Raw genomic sequence first — 20,693 nt, forward strand, 5'->3', positions numbered from 1 at the left:
CAACACTAGCTTGCACAGCACCATCATACGCCAGACACCGTCAGCACAGCGCTTCGTTTTTGCTCGTGCCCGAAGTGAGCCAACGGAAGCAAAATATTTTACGTTCATCATGTTTCATATATTGCTGTTTATTTAACTTTATACTAATAAATTGACTCATATTCATTATATTTAATATTTTTATGCTCATAGTGATGTGCTCAAATGCTGTATCTTTAATTTGAATCAATAATGCAAGGCTACTCTTTTTCATGACTTTCAAAATGTGTAGATCTGACATTTTATAATCTTATCATCGTGAGAATGTTACGCATAAAGTCAAAAAAGAGCTGCAGATTCTGCTCACACGAGCCTGCAACACATATTCTTTTCATTTCATACAGCGTAATAGAGAAACAGAAGAATACAGAAATGCAAAACCTGTTCTGTAACAACAGATAGAGGTTTGTGAACTGTGTTTCTAAAGCCGTTTCATAACGTGAGTTGGATAGTACACCGTTCTTATCAATGACCTACTTTTTGTACACAGTATTTCGAAGATCAATGTCTACGGTTTTTAAGGCACCCATGATGAGGTCAATCTCCTCAATTGTCAGGTTATAAAATTATCGAGTATTGAATATCTTCCAGTGGTTTGACACTGTCTATGAAATCGTTGGAATTAATGTTAACAAATTGTACGCTGAGCCTGCGATGATGTGGGAGCCACAGTCTATCGTTTGGCTGTTGGCCTCGCGATATTGCGTGATGCGGGTTCTCGTCCCTCACATTGTTATGTAGGAACTTGTTGTTGTTCGTTCCTCTGTTCGTATTGCAACACAAAACTTAACACATACAATAAATTTCAAATAATGAGAAATAAGTCAACAAACGTATATTCAGATATTGATAGTTTCCGGTCAGAATAAAAATAGTATCAATTCAATAGAAAAATCGAATGTACATTGTTCATGAAGTCGTATCTCTACAAAATACAAACCAATATTTGGTATCAACATTATATTTTGTAGTCCATATGATATACTTAATGTGTGGTTTCATCATGTATATTACCAATATTCAATCAAGATAGTTAATCTTCAAACATGTATGACGACTCAATCCATCCAGCGGCAGACAATCGATGCCGATCTTCAGACTTTCAGCGACTGATATTCAACCAGCTTGTGATTTGTTAAGCTTTACATATGACTGTTGCTAGACTAAAGTGGGGTTTATTGTGAGCCGTTCGTGCCCTAATTCGTTTCAATGTGAATACAACCAAACCAATGCCATATATTTTTTTTATAGTCTCAACTTCAAGAAAACATCCATTGTGAGCTAAAGGGCGGAGACCCTCATCAGGACTAAAACAACACTCGATTAAATACAACATCAAAGTGGAATATTTCTGAAAACTACTGAAAACGCGGATTTGAATTGATAATATTCCATTGAATGAAAATTCACACAACCACAAATAATTCAGCAAGCGATATAGCATGTGTAAGCGTCAAGGCTACTCATTGAACCTTACGGCTGACATAAATTCACTAACACAATTGTGCTAGCTATATGGACGTAGGAATTGTATCCCAGATAGGCGTGTCTGCAATCAACCGATTCGCTGGAATCTGAAAATAATCGATAGCATATTACCAGATCCTATAATTTTGTGCAATGTCATAGAAATAGGCACAAACTGAATGAATTTAACACTATAACTTCATGTGAACATACTTTATATGATTAATTGTTATGAATTTGAGATGTTTGGCAAAATGTCCTAATGTAAAAAATTCGAAAGCGATTATGGAATGTAAAAAAATACAAAAAAAATTTCCAGCTCCTGCAGCTGCTTCAAAGCTTTTCTCGTTTCACGCTCAGCCACTCCGCGAACATCGGAACAATAAAAACCACCAGTGAAGCATTCGATGCTGAACGAGAAAGCGATACCACGAAATCTCAATTGACTTACATTTGTTAATTTCCAGGTTGCAAACAGCAGAGCTTGTGAGGTTCATCATTGCTGATGACCGATGCGTGGACCGGTGGTTATCGTAAAATAGCTCAAAGCATTCTGAGTAACGATTTTTTGACAGAAAGATCAATGATTTTGACTCATCCCTTTGAAAAATCAGTCGTAATTTAAATTGCTAATGAAAATTGTGATTATTAAGAAGTTTCCATCATAAGCTTATAAAATGAAAACGGTGATACAGGTCGGACTCGATTATCCGGAGTATTGATTTTTTTCACTCCGGATAATCGAATCCTCCGGATAATCGAGTCAAAACAATTTTTTCTTTATTTGTTTTTTTATTTTTGCATGTATTTTTCGTTTTTTGAAAACAGAAGAGGAATTTGATTTTTGATTCATCCCCTTAAAGTCAGAAAACACCTTTCTCACATGAAAAAAAAATTATCCAGATTCTCTAAGGAAGTGATAGACGATCATATTTGATGAAAAAATCCTCCTACGCATATGTTCGAATTTCAACAATGACAGAGTTACAGAACTTGTTTTTTGTTTTGGACTCTGTTGCTTCAAACTGGCTCTACATTAAAAAGTACGCTACGGAAGACGATTCTGATGCTTTCATTTGAAAGATGAAAAAATTTAGTACAGGTTATAGTAATGGAACAACTAAATTAGTGAATTTTAATAACATTTTGGAAGTGAAACACTTAAAAGTTAATAATTTTTAATGTGTTATTAATTATTTTATCCTAAAGAATTATATTAAACTATATTCTTTCTATCAATTAAAATGAAGTTCTTAAACCGCTCCACAATTTGTTCTTTGACGCACAACTTCTATCTTTCTTAATTTGGCTGCAATATCGATATGAACAATTCCTGGTGAAAATTCAAGCAAAATCTTCAAAAATCACGATTTTTACCCCATAATGGGGTAAAAATCGTGGCACTGTACATGTAATAGCCACTTAAACTTCACCTTAACGTTGAAAGGTTACATTTCTTCATGAAATAAGCCATATTTGAAATATACAAAAAAAAACTCTTCAAACTGAATATAATCGAGTCCAAAATTATATATAAAGGGTGTGTCGAAAAAACGCTGTAGAAATTTAATTTTTAGGAATTATATCTTCAGCTTTCGCTTATAATCAGATAAGAGTGTATAGATCACGTTGGCCATGCTTCACTGTCAATTTTTCGTAAATTTGGAAAAATGTCGTCGAACGAAAAAGAGCGTCGTGAATTAATCCTGCGCACTCATTTCGAGAATCCGAAGTTGTCACATCGGGACATCGGTAAGATGCTGGGAATCGTCCAATCCACGGTCAGCAGAGTACTAAAACGATACTTCGAGAACCTAACCATCGACCGGAAGGTGAAGAACGGTAAAAATGGATGCTCCGTCAGTGAAAAAGATTACAAGCGCGTAGTTAAGCAGTTTAGACGTGATCCGAGAAGTTCGGTCCGGGATGTAGCCAATAAGCTGAATTTGTCAAGTTCATTCGTCCAGCAGACCAAGCAGCGGGAGGGCCTGCGTACATACAAGGTTCAGAAGGCTCCTAACCGCGACGAAAGGCAAAACATGGTGGGGAAGACGCGAGCCCGGAAGCTGTACACCGAAATGCTGACGAAGCCGCATTGCCTGGTAATGGACGACGAAACCTACGTCAAAGCGGACTTTCGCCAGCTGCCGGGCCTGTTGTTCTTCTCCGCAGAGGACAAATTCAGCGTTCCGGAGGAGAATCGCAAGCAGAAACTATCCAAGTTTGCCAAAAAGTACATGGTGTGGCAAGCGATCTGCTCTTGCGGAAAGCGGAGCGCCCCCTTCGTGATGACCGGCACGGTAAACGGGCAGGTTTACCTTAAGGAGTGCCTACAGAAGCGCTTACTACCACTATTGAAGCAGCACGAGGGCCCGACCATCTTCTGGCCGGATCTCGCTTCGTGCCACTATTCAACGGACGTGTTGGAGTGGTACGAAGCCAACGGGGTCACCTTCGTGCCAAAGGAAATGAACCCGCCCAACGCGCCGGAGCTTCGCCCAATAGAGAAATATTGGGCGATTATGAAGCAGGCCCTCCGGAAGAACCCAAAAGTTGTCAAATCGGAGGCGGACTTCAAGAGAAAATGGATTTCTGTTCAAAAAAAAACTACAACCTGACGTTGTACAGAACCTTATGGACGAGGTAAAGAGGAAGGTGCGAGCATACGGGCTCGGGCTCGAAGTATGAATAAAAAGAAAATGCCAAAAGTTGTTTAATAGTTTTTATTTTTCTGTCTAAAATTTTCAAAAGGATCGGTCTACTGGGCGAATTTCTACAGCGTTTTTCACGTGATGCAATTTGATGTGACACACCCTTTAATCGAATCACATATAATCGAGTCTGTATATAATCGAGTCCGACCTGTACTGTATTCTATTAGTCAAATCATTTCATTTGATACCAATATTGAGGGGATTGCAAAAAATGCATAGTCGACCATTTTGTGGTGGCGACCTTTTCGAATTAATGTTGTTCATAGTGTAGTGTATTCTCCAAATCAAGCCATTCAGCCATTTTTTTGCGGCGGCCAAATTGAATTTTTCCAAGATCATGGAATACGCAGTTTTATAATGACAGTAGAAATAAATGTATGATCCAAATTTCAGATCAATCATTCAACAGGAACGGGGTCAATTTTCCATTATTGTGGGACAACCCAACAAACATTCAAACATACATAGAAACAGGTCAAGCTGAATGAAACCATTCAAAAAGTAATTAGTTGTTTGGGGACTGCGGCCATCTTGAAATAGGATTTTTCATTATCTGCTATGTTCTACTAGTCGAGAACTTTCTTTTGATACATTTTCGGGCATTTTTCATAAATAACTGTGTTCTGCTAGTCAAGTCTTTTCACTTGATACCCATATTGATGGGGTTCTGAGAAAATAGGTAATCCGCCATTTTTTAGAGGCCGCCATCTTAGATTTGCATTTTTCATAAATAACTGTGTTCTACTAGTCAAGCCCTTTCGTTTGATACCCATATTGATGGGGTTCTGAGAAAATATGTAATCCGCCATTTTGTAGTGGCCGCCATCTTGGATTTTCATTTTTCATAAATAACAACATTCTACTAGTCAAGCCCTTTCTTTTGATACCCATATTCAATATAAAATTATTATACAAATTATTCAAAATTTCCGAAAATCAAAAATAAAATACTCCGGATAATCGAGTCTAAAATTCCGGATAATCGAATCCCGGATAATCGAGTCTCCGGATAATCGAGTCCGACCTGTACTAAAATCATGCAGGGTAAGGTGGCCACTACTATGGGTAAGACGACCACATGGAATATCTCGTGATTCTATTAGGTGTACCGGTATATTTCTTCGGTTTTACAACAGTTGGCGCAACTTGATTATTATTCCAGTGAATCAAATTTCCAGACATTCGTTGGAAAGCTGCTGTCATTGTGCGTCTTTTTTAGTACATTTCGAAAAGTTGAAGCATAAACAACATAATTTTTTGCCACTTCGAATATGTAGAATTTCGTACCAACGAGAGTGTTTTTGCGGGGAGTGTTACTTCGCTACTTCAATATGAAGAAAAAAAACAACTGCGGAAAGTCATCGCATTTTGGTGGACGTTTATGGCGACCATGCTCCAGCTAAGCGAACGTGTCAGACGTGATTTGCACGGTTTAAAAGTGGTGATTTTGACTTGGAAGACGAAGAACCTTCCGGACCGCCGAAAAAAGTTTGAAGATGAAGAATTGAAGGCTTTGCTCGATCAAGATCCGTCACAAACGCCACAAGAACTTGAACACGTGCGAACAATTGCTCCAACGGCATAAAAGAAAGGAATTTTTTGCATCGAATCGTTACTGGCGATGAAAAGTGGATCCATTACAACCATCCTAAACGTCGGGCAACGTATGGATACCCCGGCCATGCATCAACATCGACGGCCACACGGAATATTCAAGGCCAGAAGGTTATGCTCTCTATTTGGAGGGACCAGCTGGGTGTGGTGTACTATGAGCTGCTAAAACCAAGTTAAACTATTATGGGGGACCTCTACCGACGACAATTTATGCGTTTGAGCCGTGCACTGAAGGAAAAACGGCCACAGTACGAACAACTACACGATAAAGTTGTTTTGCAGCCCGACAATGCTCGGCCGCGTGTCGCGAAACCGATCAAAACATACTAGGAAACGCTGAAATGGGAGGTCCTATCCCACCCACCGTATTCTCCAGACATTGCTCCGTCCGATTACTACCTTTTTAGATCGATGCAACATGGTCTGGTTGACCAGCACTTCTCCAATCTTAATAAAGTCAAAAATTGGATCAATTCGTGGCTAACTGTTATCTTTTTATAGATGAGGCAGATTACACCATCTTTCCACTCCTCCTGTAGACGATCTGTGACCTAGATCCTGACTATAAATCAGTGTATACACTCTAAAAATTTTCATGGACCTCCCTTGAAAAGCTCCGCTGCGTGGCGATCCTATCCAGCTGCTTTGTGGTTCTTTAGCTGAATAATGGCCTTTTTAACTACACCCATCGTAGGAGGTGGTCCATCGTCGTTGTTCACTGCACCGATCGCGTCGGTCGTGTGCACCGCGGACGTCCCGGTCTCCTGTGTGCGTGCTGTTCAGGTAATCATCGTAGTGCTACATTTTGATCACCTGATTATCAGAAAAAAAATCTGAGGGAGCTGGGGCGATTCATGAATTGATAAACATAAAATCTTCTAGTGAGGACAAGTTTATAAAAAGTTTTTTCGTTGCTTTCAATCCATTGTTTGGCCTATTGCGTGTGCGTGTTATCGTGGTTATTTGTATGATTGATTTTAGTGAAAATTGAAAAAAAAATCGCTGCAGGATTTATTCTCTGAATGAACCGTTATGAAATGAAATATAATCTTACATGAAACCTGTGTTTTGTGCTGACAGAAAATATGAAAAATTGCACATATTTTGTGCGCATCAAATTATTACATATACTATTATCGGCTGATAAACATATTTCCACATACGACATACAAACATTTGCGACTTTCGAAAAAGAAGCACCTTATCTTTCCCCACAAAATGTGAATCCCATACGAATCAAAAAATCTCCCATCTAATCCAACGATATCAATGAATAAATGTCTATTGATGTTGGGTTCCAGCTTCTTGAATGGCACTAACGTTCCCAGAGGAACTTCGCCGTCTCAACGTAGTGTTAAGCGGCCCATACATCTACAATATTATTGCACAACACAGGAGGTTGTGAAATAAAATTGAACGTTTGTTTCTGATATTGAAGTGTTGTACAATATATTGTATGATATCAAAAAAATTAGATATTTATTGTGCAACGCTCATAATATTGCATGGTCTACGGGCGACGTTGTGCAATTGGTGTCAATGAATGTTAAAGTTTATGTTTACATTTGCATCGTCTAGAGTGTAAAGTGAGTGTTCTCATAAAAAACTTCACGGACTTTTTTTCGAGGACGTGTGAGTCGCGATGGCCGTCAAAAACGCCGACAGGCAATTTATTCTCGAGTTTATCGAGGTTTACCGTTCACTCCCGGCATTATGGGACATCAAGTGCAAGGATTACACAAACCGTCTAAAGAAAATTGAACAGTATGACGTGCTGATAGAGAAATACAGAGAAAATGCTCCCGATGCCGACAAACAAGATGTTATAAAAAAAATTAATTCTTTGCGGACCAACTTCCGGAAAGAGCTGAAGAGGATTCGAGACGCAGAAAAAAGTGGTGCAGGTGCAGAGGAAGTTGAACCCACGCTGTGGTATTTCGAACAAATGAGATTTCTTCAGAACCAGGAAACACCAACCGCTTCAATCAGTTCGATGAACCCGGTTCTAGATTCTGGACACACTTATTGTGAAGATGCAGGGATCGAGGTCATTGACAATATAAATTATGGAGGAGCTTCTACAGAGATCAATGTAAGTCCTTTATTTTTATTTTGTATCCATTTTTAATTATAGTTACATGGTATCGTGAATAAGAATCATACAATGAATTACAATAAAAATCATCTTGTTATAAAAGTGGGTGTTACGGGAAAAACCACTTCACTTCATGAAACTGCTTTCAATTGCCATGATAATTGTCCTTCATTGTTGAAGTAATGACAATAGGTGTCTCTCACAATCTTTGCACTTGATGGTGCATTTCTGGACACAGTAGCCTGAAGAGGTGTTCCTTCATTCGCAACCGTTTTTCTCCATGATCCTCTTGTGAGAGTTCCGGATTGTAAATCTTCATCATCTACATCACTCCTAGTAATGTAGGTTCGTGGTTGTCGTTTTCGTATATAGTTATGTAAATAACAACAAGTCATAACTAGAATTTCAGCCTTTTCAGGGGACAGTGATATTTGTTTCTGAAATAAGCCGAACCTACTGACCAAAATACCAAAGGCATTTTCTACAACACGACGTGCACGGCTTAATCGATAGTTGAAATTTCTTTTATCCAATGACAATTCTGCTAGAGGGTAGGGTTTCATGAAATTGTCCGTCATCGCAAAAGCATCGTCGCCCAACAAAACAAATGGCAGCCGTTTCTCACTGTTCGGTAATTGTGAAGCTTCCGGGATTTTAATTAATTTGTTAGAGAATGCTCTTCCAAATTCTGTGTAATTGAAGACACCGCCGTCCGATATTCTTCCATTGATTCCCACGTCGACCATGATAAACTCATAATTAGCATTCACTACTGCCATCATCACAATACTGCAAAATTTCTTGTAGTTGAAGTAAAGTGATCCAGAGCCATGAGGTTTCTTTATCGCAACATGTTTACCATCTACCGCTCCCAAGCAGTTCGGAAAATTCCACCGGTCATTGAAGTCTCGTGCGATTTCTTTCCACTCTTCTTCTGTTGTTGGTAGCTAAAATAAATCAATTGAACAGATATGTTGTATTAAATATAAAAAAACAGGAATTATTATTAATAATTAATGTATTATTCATGTTTTTGCAGACTCAACTTGGACCACTCAAGAAGAGAAAGAAAACAGGAAATATAACAGATGAGCTGATGGAACTGGCTTGCAAACGCCTCCAAAAATCACCTGACGATCACGATACAATAGCTGCAGCTTGGGGAGTAGAACTTAAAAAAATGGAGCCCATTCAGCAGATGTTAGCGAAGAAGTTCATCAATGAAATATTATTCGAGGGACAAATGGGAACATTACACCGTGACTCGGTGGTTATCAATAACCCCCCACGATCGTTCACTCCAGTCAATGTTGAATATATCTCATCACCCAGCCACCAATACCTAGAAGTTGATGAGCAGAACACGAAACCCCATTTTGTTACTTTTCAATAAATATAAAAATTATAAGAAGTCGTATATGTCATATAAGTTTTCATAAAATTCTTTATTATTATTATTTTTTTCAATAATGCATTGTTACATAATAATTGTTACATAGATATGTATATGAAAAGGAGCTTACCTTTATGTATTCCTTGAGGCTGTTAATCAGAGCCGCGCAGGTTTCTATAACAATGTGGCCAATTGATTGCGGTGAAACGGCAGCAGAAAACTTAAGATCTTCGAATGTATTTCCTGTTGCGAGGTACCGTAAAGTTGTCGATAAACGTTGACTTACAGGAATAGCATCTCGCATAATAGTATCCTTTCTCTCAATCTGAGGAGCAACCAAAGCCAGGAGTTCATCAAACATTCCAGCATCCATTCGGATAAAGTTTCGAAAGTCATTCGGCTCAGTCATTCTGAGCTCATTAAATAACACTTCATAAGTGTACTTCTCTCTGTTCAGCAACCACTGTTTGGCCCATTTCCGATGTTTTCGTTGCTTCTTTTTTTTTAAACTATTGCTCACTGCGATCAAAACACAGCTAATATCGGTATCACTCAACATATTTCTAATTTAACATAAGACCTGTGTATAGAAGGGACAATTCCGAAACCTGTTTTCCTATCAAACTTGGAACAGGCGGTATATAAACAAACAGACTTCTCATACCAATTGGACAGGGTTGCCAATAATACACGGAAATGAAATTCTACTAAATGTACTTACGGTACATACAGTTGAAGAAGTTTGATGACAAGAAATAACAGAAAAATACAATTTGTTGGAAAATATGTAATATTTTTGTATTACACCAACAAAATCTCACTATTCAGAGAATATTTGTTTCGAAGAACATATTTTACTGGTGAGCGGCAATAGTCTTCAGAAAGTTAATATTATTTGGAAGCTATGACATCTTGTGCTGTTCGGCATCCCTGTATTTTCCTCTCTGCCAGTTGTCAGGTTCAAACAAGTGCTAGTGATAAAATATTGAACGTCAGTAGCCACCCTTGTGCAATATTTAGCACAAACTTCAATATCATCTCCAAAAGATTCAATTCCATTGCACAAATATGACTGTGGCGCAATAATATTGTACGTTTGTGGACAATCTTCAATAATAATGTCAATAAATTCGTACAATAGTATTGTGCGTGTATGGGGCGCTTTACTTGTGTCATTTTTACTGGTTGAGATGTCTATGCCAAATAACAGAATGCATTCTTGAGTGGCAAGCTCTAGAATATGCGTGACCACAGAGCAGGTCGGAGGAAATTTCTTTGATTTTGAATTCCTCCGCCCAGAACGGGAATCGAACTCGAATGTTAGGTGTGATACTATCCACTCGGCCACGGAGCATTCCAGCTAACATTCTATGTTGTTTTTAATACCGCTGAATGAAAGAGCGAAAGAACGGTTCAAAAGAACTGGTTCACTTAGATGAACGGTTAGTGACTGAACCGTTCATCAAAGTGAACTGATTTGCCCATCTCTAGTTTCTACCCAGCAAACATTAAATCGTATAATTTTGCACGTACTAAGTCTTACAAGAAATCAGAATAAATCATAATCGCATATAATATCAATCAAAGTATGTATCGTGTATATTTGAAATCGCATAAAATATAAAAACACGATTTTATGTATCATCATCAAATTAAGTCGCAATTCGGTATAATAAACATCAATTTTATGATGTACATTGTCGTAAAATATATTTAATCCGCATCATATGCGTATATTACGCTGATGCAGTTTGTGTGTCGTATAAGCGTATAATTTAAATCGATTCAGTACTGTAGTAAATCGCGTTGCATGCTGAAGAAAATCATGAAACAGTAAATCATATTAGATCCTAATAAAGAACATATTACATCATATTGAAATGTCAATGAAATGCTGATGCACGCGAAAGTTTTAACCGCTGTTGAATTAAATTTCAGATAGCCGCGCGAGATAGCTGGTGGATGATAATCCAGACGACCGGAGTTCGAACCCACATTGGAGCAGTTTTCACCAAACATCAATCTGTGTCATTTTAAACATTCATATTCCACTCCCAACATAAGTCAATCAATCAATTATTATTTCTACGAACATGAATACTCATATATAAAAATGGTGATTCGTGAGGTTATAATAAACATTTAACGAAAATATTTTGCGCCATTTGTTTTTTTTATGTCTGTAATAAATCGTATATGAGTATGGCAAAAGTCGTATTTGGCGCTTTGACAATTCATGAATATATTCATATTAGATCGCAATTCAATTTCAACATAATCGCTATTATAGCCGGTCAAAGTTGCATATTCATCCAAACAAATTCGGTAAGCATTTGCCATGTATGTATATGGACTCCACTTTTGCATGGATATGCCAGTTAGGCGCATTATATGCCAACCAAATTTTAGGGCATATGATGTTATATATACGCTTGTTATGCGATTTAATGTTTGCTGGGTACCCTCATCGAAGTTGCTGCTGCATGTACTATCAGCAGGGATGCCAGGTGATCTTTTAAAATGTCTTCACATGATACGAAAAAATGTCTTCAGATGTCTTCACAATCATATCGGAGGAAAACTAATTCACATTCACATTCGCATTTTCTTTTCAGCTTTTAAGTTTTGGTTGTAACTCAAACCATATTCATAAAACTAATTATTGAAACGGTATGTAATTGGAAAACCTTTTTTGTGAAGTGGTCGTTTGAAAGATCTAGGTCTATTGTAAAATAAAGGAGCAAAATTACAAAAATACAATGACACAATAATCCGAATTTTCGAGCGCAAATGAACTAATGTTTTCTAGAGACAATATGTATTCAGACCGCTTGAAGTTCTCCAGAATTTGAAGTAAAAGTCGCTTTATTGTTGAATTTATTCTATATGCTTGTGGATTTTCTGCATGGAAAAGTTTTACTAAGAACAGAAGTAAACAAGTGACACAGATAAAAACGCGAGCGACTGACACAGACATATCCCTACTTCTTTTGACGATATTTTCGCCCAATAGTTAGAATTTCATGGAAATAATATCTCTCAAAAACTCACATACGCTATCATACTGAAATATCTTCGCATATTTCATAATGTCTTCAAAATGAAAACATGTCTGTAAACCTGGCATCTTTGACTATCAGTTCGAGCCTTTACTGTTTAAGTTGACATCAAAATACAGGCATTCTGACAGAAGATGGAATCTGTAAACTCGGCAGGCACAACATAAACAAATAAATGTGATAAGCCGGCGAATGTTTATCGGAACCTTTATTCGTGAATGATTGATGTTCAAGAAATAAGTAGATTTTAAAGTGCGAAAAAGTGACTTATAGTAGCGAAATAACGCTAATAAAACTATCCGATTCTACAAAGATCAAAACCGTCAAAAAACATACCATGATCCTTCGGTTAGTAACTGGTTCGCCCAGGAGTCGTTTTGCCGCTTTTTGGCTTAGAAATCCTCTGAGCGTCATCGGTACTGGGCCAAGAAATCCGATCGCTCTGTATTTTAGTAAAAACTTTAACACCACTGCACAACGTCCGGCACCTGCTCTGTCGACACGCGCCTACGATATCAACACCAATGTAGCCAAAGATGTTATGCTTTTCAAATACGAAAATCCTCGGTTCTTCAGGTTTTTGAATATATTTGCCATCAGTCAGTTCATGTTTTGGATCTACCTCACACATTTCGCCTACACCACTTTGAAAGATGCCCCCGTGGAAGAAAAAGACAAAGAAAAGTCCGCGTGGTATGAAAAAATCAACCTGGGCGAAAACAAGTACAGGAATGGACTTGCCACCATGACGTTTATCATAGGTAAAAGTAAGGATGTTATGTAGCAACCACTCGGCTAATGTATGTTTTCTTAGGATACGGAATTTTATTCGCTTCATGGATGTTTACATTACGATCGGTCCGCTTCTTGGTACTTCGGAAGGGTGGCAAAGCGGTCAGTGTGATTACCTATACACCATTTGGCAAAAACCGCATGATGGAGGTGCCAATGAACTGCATTTCAGCCCATGAATCCAGAGAAGCTGCTCGAGTGACGATCCCTATCAAAATAAAGAACCGATCGTTCTTTTACATTTTGGATAAGAAAGGTGAATTCCCCAACAGTCGATTATATGATAACACCGTTGGTCTGAAGCGTAAATTAGAATAGTTCTTTCATCAAGCGAAATAGTAAATAAAAAAAAAAAGATAGTTGAATCGAATCACATGATTATTTCTGGGGTTTAATTCTAATATTGAATTCTAGATACTAGTATACTGGTTCTGGCCGTTGCGTTAGAAGTAATCCAAATCGTTTCTTGATGATAACTCGCTGCCGTGAATATTTGTCTTCCGGGGAAAATCTGGCAGGATGAGCAGATTGGGTTGGTTTACCTTCGGGGTTATGTTTCTGCAATGGAATCATCGGTTAATTATACCTTATGCACCAAAGAAACAATACAATTACCTTCAATGTGTACACACGTTCCCCGCTTTCGTTTAAATCGTACATGAGATACATTTCGACAAATAAAGGCTTTAGAACAATCTGTATAGTAACCGAGGCAGCAAGCAACTTGAAACACAATAAACATGCGTTTATGTTTATATTTCCACTGACAGCGATGAACTGGCCGAGATTTAAAATAGAGAGGTGGGAACTTTGAAAGCAAACAACTGTCGCATTTCTCACAGATGGAGCTGCTACCAATGATAAAAACCAGTGTATAGAAAAAACAAACACACAGTATTAAAAATGTTTTAAACTATCTTCAAACTTTCATCATTTCATGTATTTTTGACTCACGTATTAGCTTAATCATTAGCACTTATAATATTTGTTCTTAAATTAAATTTCAAAAGATAGATTGGCGTGAATTTCTAAAACACATTTATGAAGGTAAATAACTCGACCGCACTCGACCGCACTGACGGAGGACTACAAAATTATTTCATTCTATTGCCTCTTAAGGTGGTCGTACACTGTTTGCCCGGAGGTCAAATATTTGATATTTTTTGACAGATAAGGTTTGATTTGATATTTGTACAAACACTATTTTGTTTGCCACTCTTCAATTTTAAACAGTAGTAAACAATATCAAACACCGAACATGGAAAAAAATCAACTGAAATATCCAAGGTAACCTAACCATGTACCGACAGGTTCGAAGAACAGACTGAAAAAATATTTTAGGCATCCAATAATTGAATATTTGCTTGTCGTGTTTTGTGTAGAATATATTTGATCAGTACACGTTGACCAAATTTTATCTGTCAAAAAGAGTCAAATATTTGGCATCGGTCAAACAGTGTATGAGCACCCTTACTTTGGATATTATTTAACTTTTTTGAATATTTGGAAATTGGCTTTTTAGCAGTACTTTTCTGTTGCCCCAAATGATCCAATGGTGCATCACAAGCCAAAGTCAACCGTACACTGAGAGAAATAATTAGTAAATATAACGAATTGTTTGTTAAATACTACCAATCTATAGTCATTTTCGACCGTACTTATAAACACATATGTCAAGCAGAACCATGATTCGGAAGCCCAATATCGGCTACATTTTCTCGCCGAAAATGCACGTATCATAATTATATCTCCGTATTGCCTTATGGGAACAATGAAAATGGTTAATACGCGCTTTTCTTACCAGTTTTCAGATATGACAATATCCAAGCTTACTAATGTTATCGAGTAAAATATACTAATCTCTGGTAGGGATGCGGGCTTGTTGACAATATGTACAAAAAATTTGTACATTCTACTAATTTTGCATTACCAAATGTATTTGGTAGTTTTCGACCGAGGATTTTTCTAAGTGTAGATATTCCAAAAGACACATGTGAGGCCCGGGTTTCTGAGAGCGATGTCAACAAAAGTATAAATCTCGCGTAACTTTTGAAAAGGTCCAATGTAACATTTTCGTCAACTCGAGAAAAACTAAGTTGAAGACCCGAACATTAATCTGCGAATTGTATTGAAAGGTATCGATCTCTATCGCTACTTTCACCACTAGCAGTCAAGAATAACTCTGAAAAACCAATCGTAACTATTGTTCAGTGATTTGAGCTCAAATTTGAAGCCTAGGAACGAAAAATGTTACATTGGACGTTTTGACTGCCGCGTTTGCACATTGGACATATTACCTTGCACGATGCGAATCTGAAACTAACTACTAAACAGCAATTCAAATATCAGCATTTCGTTCTGAAGACATATTATTGTTGTTATCACTCGTTGAATTGCACTGAAATCGCTAACAACGCCTGTAAGAAACAAAAACCCAAAACGACCGAAGTACGACTTTGTGTTGTTTTGACTACTTTGTTACTTCGGACGTTCCGCGCGTCGGAGGAAAGTGGCGTCCGAAGTAACAGCCGAGTGCTTAAAATACGAATCTGCACATTGGTTATTTTTTGTATCGGCGATAAAAAGATGAAGAAGATAGATACATGAACGATTGTTTTTGTAATGCATTCAATGATTGAAAACTAAGAGCGTGCATCCATTAACTCGATTTGTTTACTTTTGTTACATAGGACCTTTTCAAAAGTTAAGCGAGAAATGTAAACGGTGTTTACAAATGTTCAAATCAAGATTAGACAATGTTTGGCATTTATAAATTGTTTCAAAAATGATTATTTTTCTATAGTAAGATGAAATTGTTCCAATCGAATGATGCCAACATTTTTGTGATCTATCACGAAATTATCTAGTTATAAATTTTCATTTGACACTTCGTCGCTTTCTGCTAAACGCAGTCTTATTTTAAAAACTAATATATGCCACAACAAGATCACGAATACATCTTTATTTTTGTACAAATATACATTTATAATTGTGTCTGTCATAGCAACTGTAATTCGAGCATAATTCGTATTTGAAGAAATGCTTATATACTTAGAAATACGTATTTTCTCGTACTACATACTTCTAATTATACATATTCTAACAATTATTATAAACACACTAAGAGGCGAATTAACTGCGTAGCTTAAATGCATGATGATGTATGATGTACATCAGAGTTTTCTTCCTCACATAATTTCTAAACGGTAATTCAAACACAGTACTTTTTACTTTTAATAGGTGCTCTCAATATCTATCTTAGTTTTTTGAATACAAACTTTTATGATATGGCAGTTAACAAAATTTGACAGCTTGGCGCAACACTTTCAAATACACACGTTGGCGGTAAAATTCAAAAAATCATGCATTTAAGGGTTTTTTTTATCCCATTTATTTAAGGCTCATTAGCATTTTAGCAGTAAAGGAGCCGAATTTTAATCGTGTACATGTCACATGGTTATCATATCTATAATTAGTACATTACACAGTTGCCATTCGCCAGTATTCCTTCTATACCATTACATATGGTACATTCACACAGTAGCCATTTAGGCGTAAGAGTATTCATTCTGTTCTGCCATTATCCAGTTAGACCACCGGACAGCGGAGACAGTTGATTGATCATTGTTGAGTTATTTATAGAACAGCAGCCCGATGTGTCTTGCAGAGCAGAGCAGTTGTATGGATGAATCGATCTTATTTCGACCGTCCCAGCAAACATTAAATCGCAGAACAAGCGTATATATAATATCATATGCCCTAAAATTTGGTTGGCATATAAGCGCCTAACTGGCATATGCATGCAAAAGTGGAGGCCATATACATACATGGCAAATGCTTACCGAATTTGTTTGGATGAATATGCAACTTTGACAGGCTATAAAAGCAATTATGTTGAAACTGATTTGCGATCTAATATGATTATATTCATGAATTGTCAAAGCACCAAATACGACCTTTGCCATACTCATATACGATTTATTACAGACACGGAAAAAAAACAAATGGCGCAACATATTTTCGTGAAATGTTTATTATAGCCTCACGAATCGCCATTTTTATATATGAGTATTTATGTTTGTAGAAATAATAATTGTTTGATTGACTTGTGTTGGGAGTGGCACAGACTTATGTTTGGTGAAAACTGCTCCGATGTGGGTTCGAACTCCGGTCGTCTGGATTATCATCCACCAGCTATCTCGCGCGGCTATCTGAAATTTAATTCAACCGCGGTTAAAACTTTCGAGTGCATCAGCATTTCATTGACATTTCAATATGATGTAATATGTTCTTTATTGGGATCTAATATGATTTACTGTTTCATGATTTCCTTCAGCATGCAACACGATTTACTACAGTACTGAATCGATTCAAATTGTACAATGTACATCATAAAATTGATGTTTATTATACCGAATTGCGACTTAATTTGATAATGGTATATAAAATCGAGTTTTTACATTTTATGCGATTTCAAATATAAACGATACATAATTTGATTGATATTATATGCGATTATGATTTATTCGGATTTCTTGTAAGACTTGGTACGTGCAAAATTATACGGTTTAATGTTTGCTGGGGTGGATCGATCTCCATCGCTGATGATTGTTGCGTGGACGTAGCTATTCTGTAACAACACAAAGATGGTCAAGGCCCTGAGTTTTGAACTCACGATCGATCGCTTACTAAGCGAACGCGCAACCAATGTGGCTACGGAGACCCCCTGCATTTAAGGGCTAATGCCTCTTTAATACAATATGTAAAGAAAAGTATAAATGCACTCTAACTTACCTTATTTTTCCAATAAATGTCTAAGAAGTTATCATCAATTCTTTAGGACCGGGATTATTCATTCATACCTTAGTTGAATTATTGTATCTGTCTCAATTCGCTATCGACACTTTCTTCGTCTAACGCTATAGTTTTACTAGAAATTTCTGGAAAATTTCCATTCCCTGTAAGAAATAATCATTGTATCATAATAATCGATTGATCACATAATCACATAAAAATCAACCATAATAAATATTTGAATATAAGACTAATCATGTTTGTAATTTTTGATACTTCAACACAAATAATGAAATTCGATTTTTTTTTCCTGTTATTAATAAAAAGTAAGCAACTGAATATAATTCATGAATGTATAAAAAGCTATAAAATAATATAAAAACATATTAATCGATTGTGGTTCCATTGGTGTAAGAATAAGAACATACCATATATTTCATATTTCTAATATTGTTTGTCTCTGTGTTCTTGGTAAACTAAGAATTAATGCCTGTTTTTTGATGGGGCACAAACAAAATGACATAAAAGGATTTCTAAGAACTTTTTGCGATTTGTTTTATTGACGATATTGTTCAGCCCATATACAGCGTGGACCCGATTACAGACTCGATTATATGTGATTCGATTATATACAATTTTGGACTCGATTATATACAGTTTGAAAAAACAAAAAACGAAACGTTTTAACCATGATTCCGTATAGCTCTTTCTATATTACTGAGTCATGTGCGGCTTTGAAGTCGATGATTAGATGGTGCGTTGGGACTCTGTACTCACGGTATTTCTAGAGCAGTGATTTTCAACCGGTGGGGAATTTGGTCATTAAAAGGGTGAAATTGTGCAAGGGCATATCGCACATTCACTTCGCTTTGAAAATTACAGTGATTAGCAAATATTGAAACAAATACTTGGATACACTAAAATTTGCGATCCTCGGCAAACATTCCCAAATCTGAAATGTAATGTTCAATTAAACAACTTCGCATTGTTTGAAAGATTTTCATTAGTGAATGATGATGGAGCAGACGACGAAACAATACAGAAGACCATAAAAAAGGAAATTGCATTTGTCAAGACTTCCTACAACAAGTTGAACATGAAACGTATTTTTCTCATATTGGGTTGGGGAAAAAGAAATGTCGTATATTGTCAATATATGGCAACACTTAAACATATCTTGTGTTGTACTCATCGCATCGGGTCATACTATACGGCTATTGAAAGACGACAATCTGTGCTACAAGTGTCGTTTTGACAATGTTGTGATTGTCCTTTTCAATCTCAAGTTATAGCGCGTCAAAGATGGAGTCCACCAAGCAAGAAATTCGCCATATTTTACGTTTTTACTACCTGCGAGGTAAAACTGCAACGAGGGCGGCCGAAAAAAATGAGTAGTTTATGGACCCGATACTGTAACGATTCGCACAGCACAGCGTTGGTTTGATCGATTTCGTTCTGGTGTAGTGGCTGTCGAAGATACACCCCAAGATGGTAGAGTTAACAGGTGGCTCGTAATTTACAATATTTAGAAAAGACGTATGAGGAATGGCAAGACGAAAAATTTGGATTTGTTTATGTTATTACTTACGTTGGTATGGTTACATTTGATTTCGTCGAAGGTATTTGAAGCAGTATAATAAATAAACAGTTGTCGTTGAAAATAGTAACCTAGTAACCTTCATGCATATGCTTCCGCCAGCTGGCTCGGCTAATGTGATATGATTTATTCAAAGAATGCTTTGATCGTGGTACCGCCACTGGAGCATAGTTTGTAGCTTTGTTTTTTGTGCTGGTTCATAACAGGGGTTAGACATCAATTGAATATAGGCTACCCAAAATCAAAATCAATATGGCGTCATTCGTTTATCAACATATCATTTACGAGGATTGAAATCGAAAAATGCGCTGCTTTATTCTAACTGCATGAGCGATTTTCATATTTCAGTTTCACATAGAGGTGTTCACATTTAACATGGAGTTTAAAGTTAGCCACTATTCGACTATATAACCGGACCGAGTTGTAAACAACAGTAATTGATAGAACCAAAATGTCAGTGAACCGCAGCAATATTGGGTACACTGGCAATATGAGCGATTTGACGTTTTAGTCGTACCCCTGGTTCATAACGGCAATCAACCGTGCCGGCGAAACTGTAGTCAACTTCATGTAGTCAATGATGTTGCCTTCTAAATGGCAACAAGACGAACAAAACGGCGCATATTTGACTTAAATTGAATATTTTTAAGTATGTTAAATAAAGCGTCAAATTTCGATCAGAAATACGACATTTCTCTTTCCCCAACCCTATATCAAAGAACTAATATGGACATGGTCCCGCCTCCCGACTGGCAGTGATGAATATTTCGGATCAATTTCAGAACAAACTCATCGATCTACAAATGATAGATTCTTATCCTGATATGCGGAATAAGCGTTACGAGTGTGGTTGTCTTTCATGTAGAATTTATGTGAATCTGGATTTCCTACAATGCTGCTGATGAGAACAAAACTCCGTAACAGAGTGGATATCGAAGATGTGAGGTGTGTTTTTCGACAACGTTCTCAAGAATTTCGATTTTGGCGGAAATCGTTCAAACACAGGTGCCATACTGACTTGCCAAAATTTATATACCTTTTTTGTAATCAGATATAAGTATAAAATTTAATTTGTTGCGAATATAACTTGAAAACCGTTTGTATTCTACATTACTTTACCGATGTGTTA

The 20,693-nt window shown here is 36.9% G+C and overlaps 3 protein-coding genes across 3 annotated transcripts; 2 read left to right on the forward strand and 1 right to left on the reverse strand.

Moving 5' to 3' along the window:
- Nucleotides 1-7,220: 7,220 nt before the first annotated feature.
- On the forward strand, nt 7,221-9,543 carry LOC129768219 (uncharacterized). The gene is made up of 2 exons (XM_055769711.1): nt 7,221-7,926; nt 8,969-9,543. The coding sequence occupies exons 1-2, from the start codon at nt 7,477-7,479 to the stop codon at nt 9,320-9,322; spliced, it is 804 nt and encodes a 267-aa protein (XP_055625686.1). The 5' UTR covers nt 7,221-7,476; the 3' UTR covers nt 9,323-9,543.
- Nucleotides 9,544-12,543: 3,000 nt separating this feature from the next.
- LOC129768527 (transmembrane protein 223) lies at nt 12,544-13,534 on the forward strand. Its single transcript, XM_055770247.1, has 2 exons — nt 12,544-13,142; nt 13,196-13,534. The coding sequence occupies exons 1-2, from the start codon at nt 12,719-12,721 to the stop codon at nt 13,489-13,491; spliced, it is 720 nt and encodes a 239-aa protein (XP_055626222.1). The 5' UTR covers nt 12,544-12,718; the 3' UTR covers nt 13,492-13,534.
- On the reverse strand, nt 13,531-13,948 carry LOC129768528 (H/ACA ribonucleoprotein complex subunit 3). Its single transcript, XM_055770248.1, has 2 exons — nt 13,789-13,948; nt 13,531-13,731 (listed from the first exon to the last, which is right to left on the reverse strand). The coding sequence occupies exons 1-2, from the start codon at nt 13,840-13,842 to the stop codon at nt 13,591-13,593; spliced, it is 195 nt and encodes a 64-aa protein (XP_055626223.1). The 5' UTR covers nt 13,843-13,948; the 3' UTR covers nt 13,531-13,590.
- Nucleotides 13,949-20,693: the final 6,745 nt, after the last annotated feature.

The sequence above is a fragment of the Toxorhynchites rutilus genome, chromosome 2, assembly GCF_029784135.1.
Source record: "Toxorhynchites rutilus septentrionalis strain SRP chromosome 2, ASM2978413v1, whole genome shotgun sequence".
NCBI lineage: Eukaryota > Metazoa > Arthropoda > Insecta > Diptera > Culicidae > Toxorhynchites > Toxorhynchites rutilus.

What these genes read in the sequence shown, in the direction of transcription:
- LOC129768219 (XM_055769711.1), top strand. Translation starts at nt 7,477, where the DNA reads ATGGCCGTCAAAAACGCCGACAGGCAATTTATTCTCGAGTTTATCGAG. An exon ending in GAGCTTCTACAGAGATCAAT is followed by an intron (nt 7,927 to 8,968) that starts GTAAGTCCTTTA and finishes ATGTTTTTGCAG; the next exon opens with ACTCAACTTGGACCACTCAA.
- LOC129768528 (XM_055770248.1), bottom strand. Translation starts at nt 13,842, where the DNA reads ATGTATCTCATGTACGATTTAAACGAAAGCGGGGAACGTGTGTACACA. An exon ending in AACGTGTGTACACATTGAAG is followed by an intron (nt 13,732 to 13,788) that starts GTAATTGTATTG and finishes ATTCCATTGCAG; the next exon opens with AAACATAACCCCGAAGGTAA.
- LOC129768527 (XM_055770247.1), top strand. Translation starts at nt 12,719, where the DNA reads ATGATCCTTCGGTTAGTAACTGGTTCGCCCAGGAGTCGTTTTGCCGCT. An exon ending in CACCATGACGTTTATCATAG is followed by an intron (nt 13,143 to 13,195) that starts GTAAAAGTAAGG and finishes ATGTTTTCTTAG; the next exon opens with GATACGGAATTTTATTCGCT.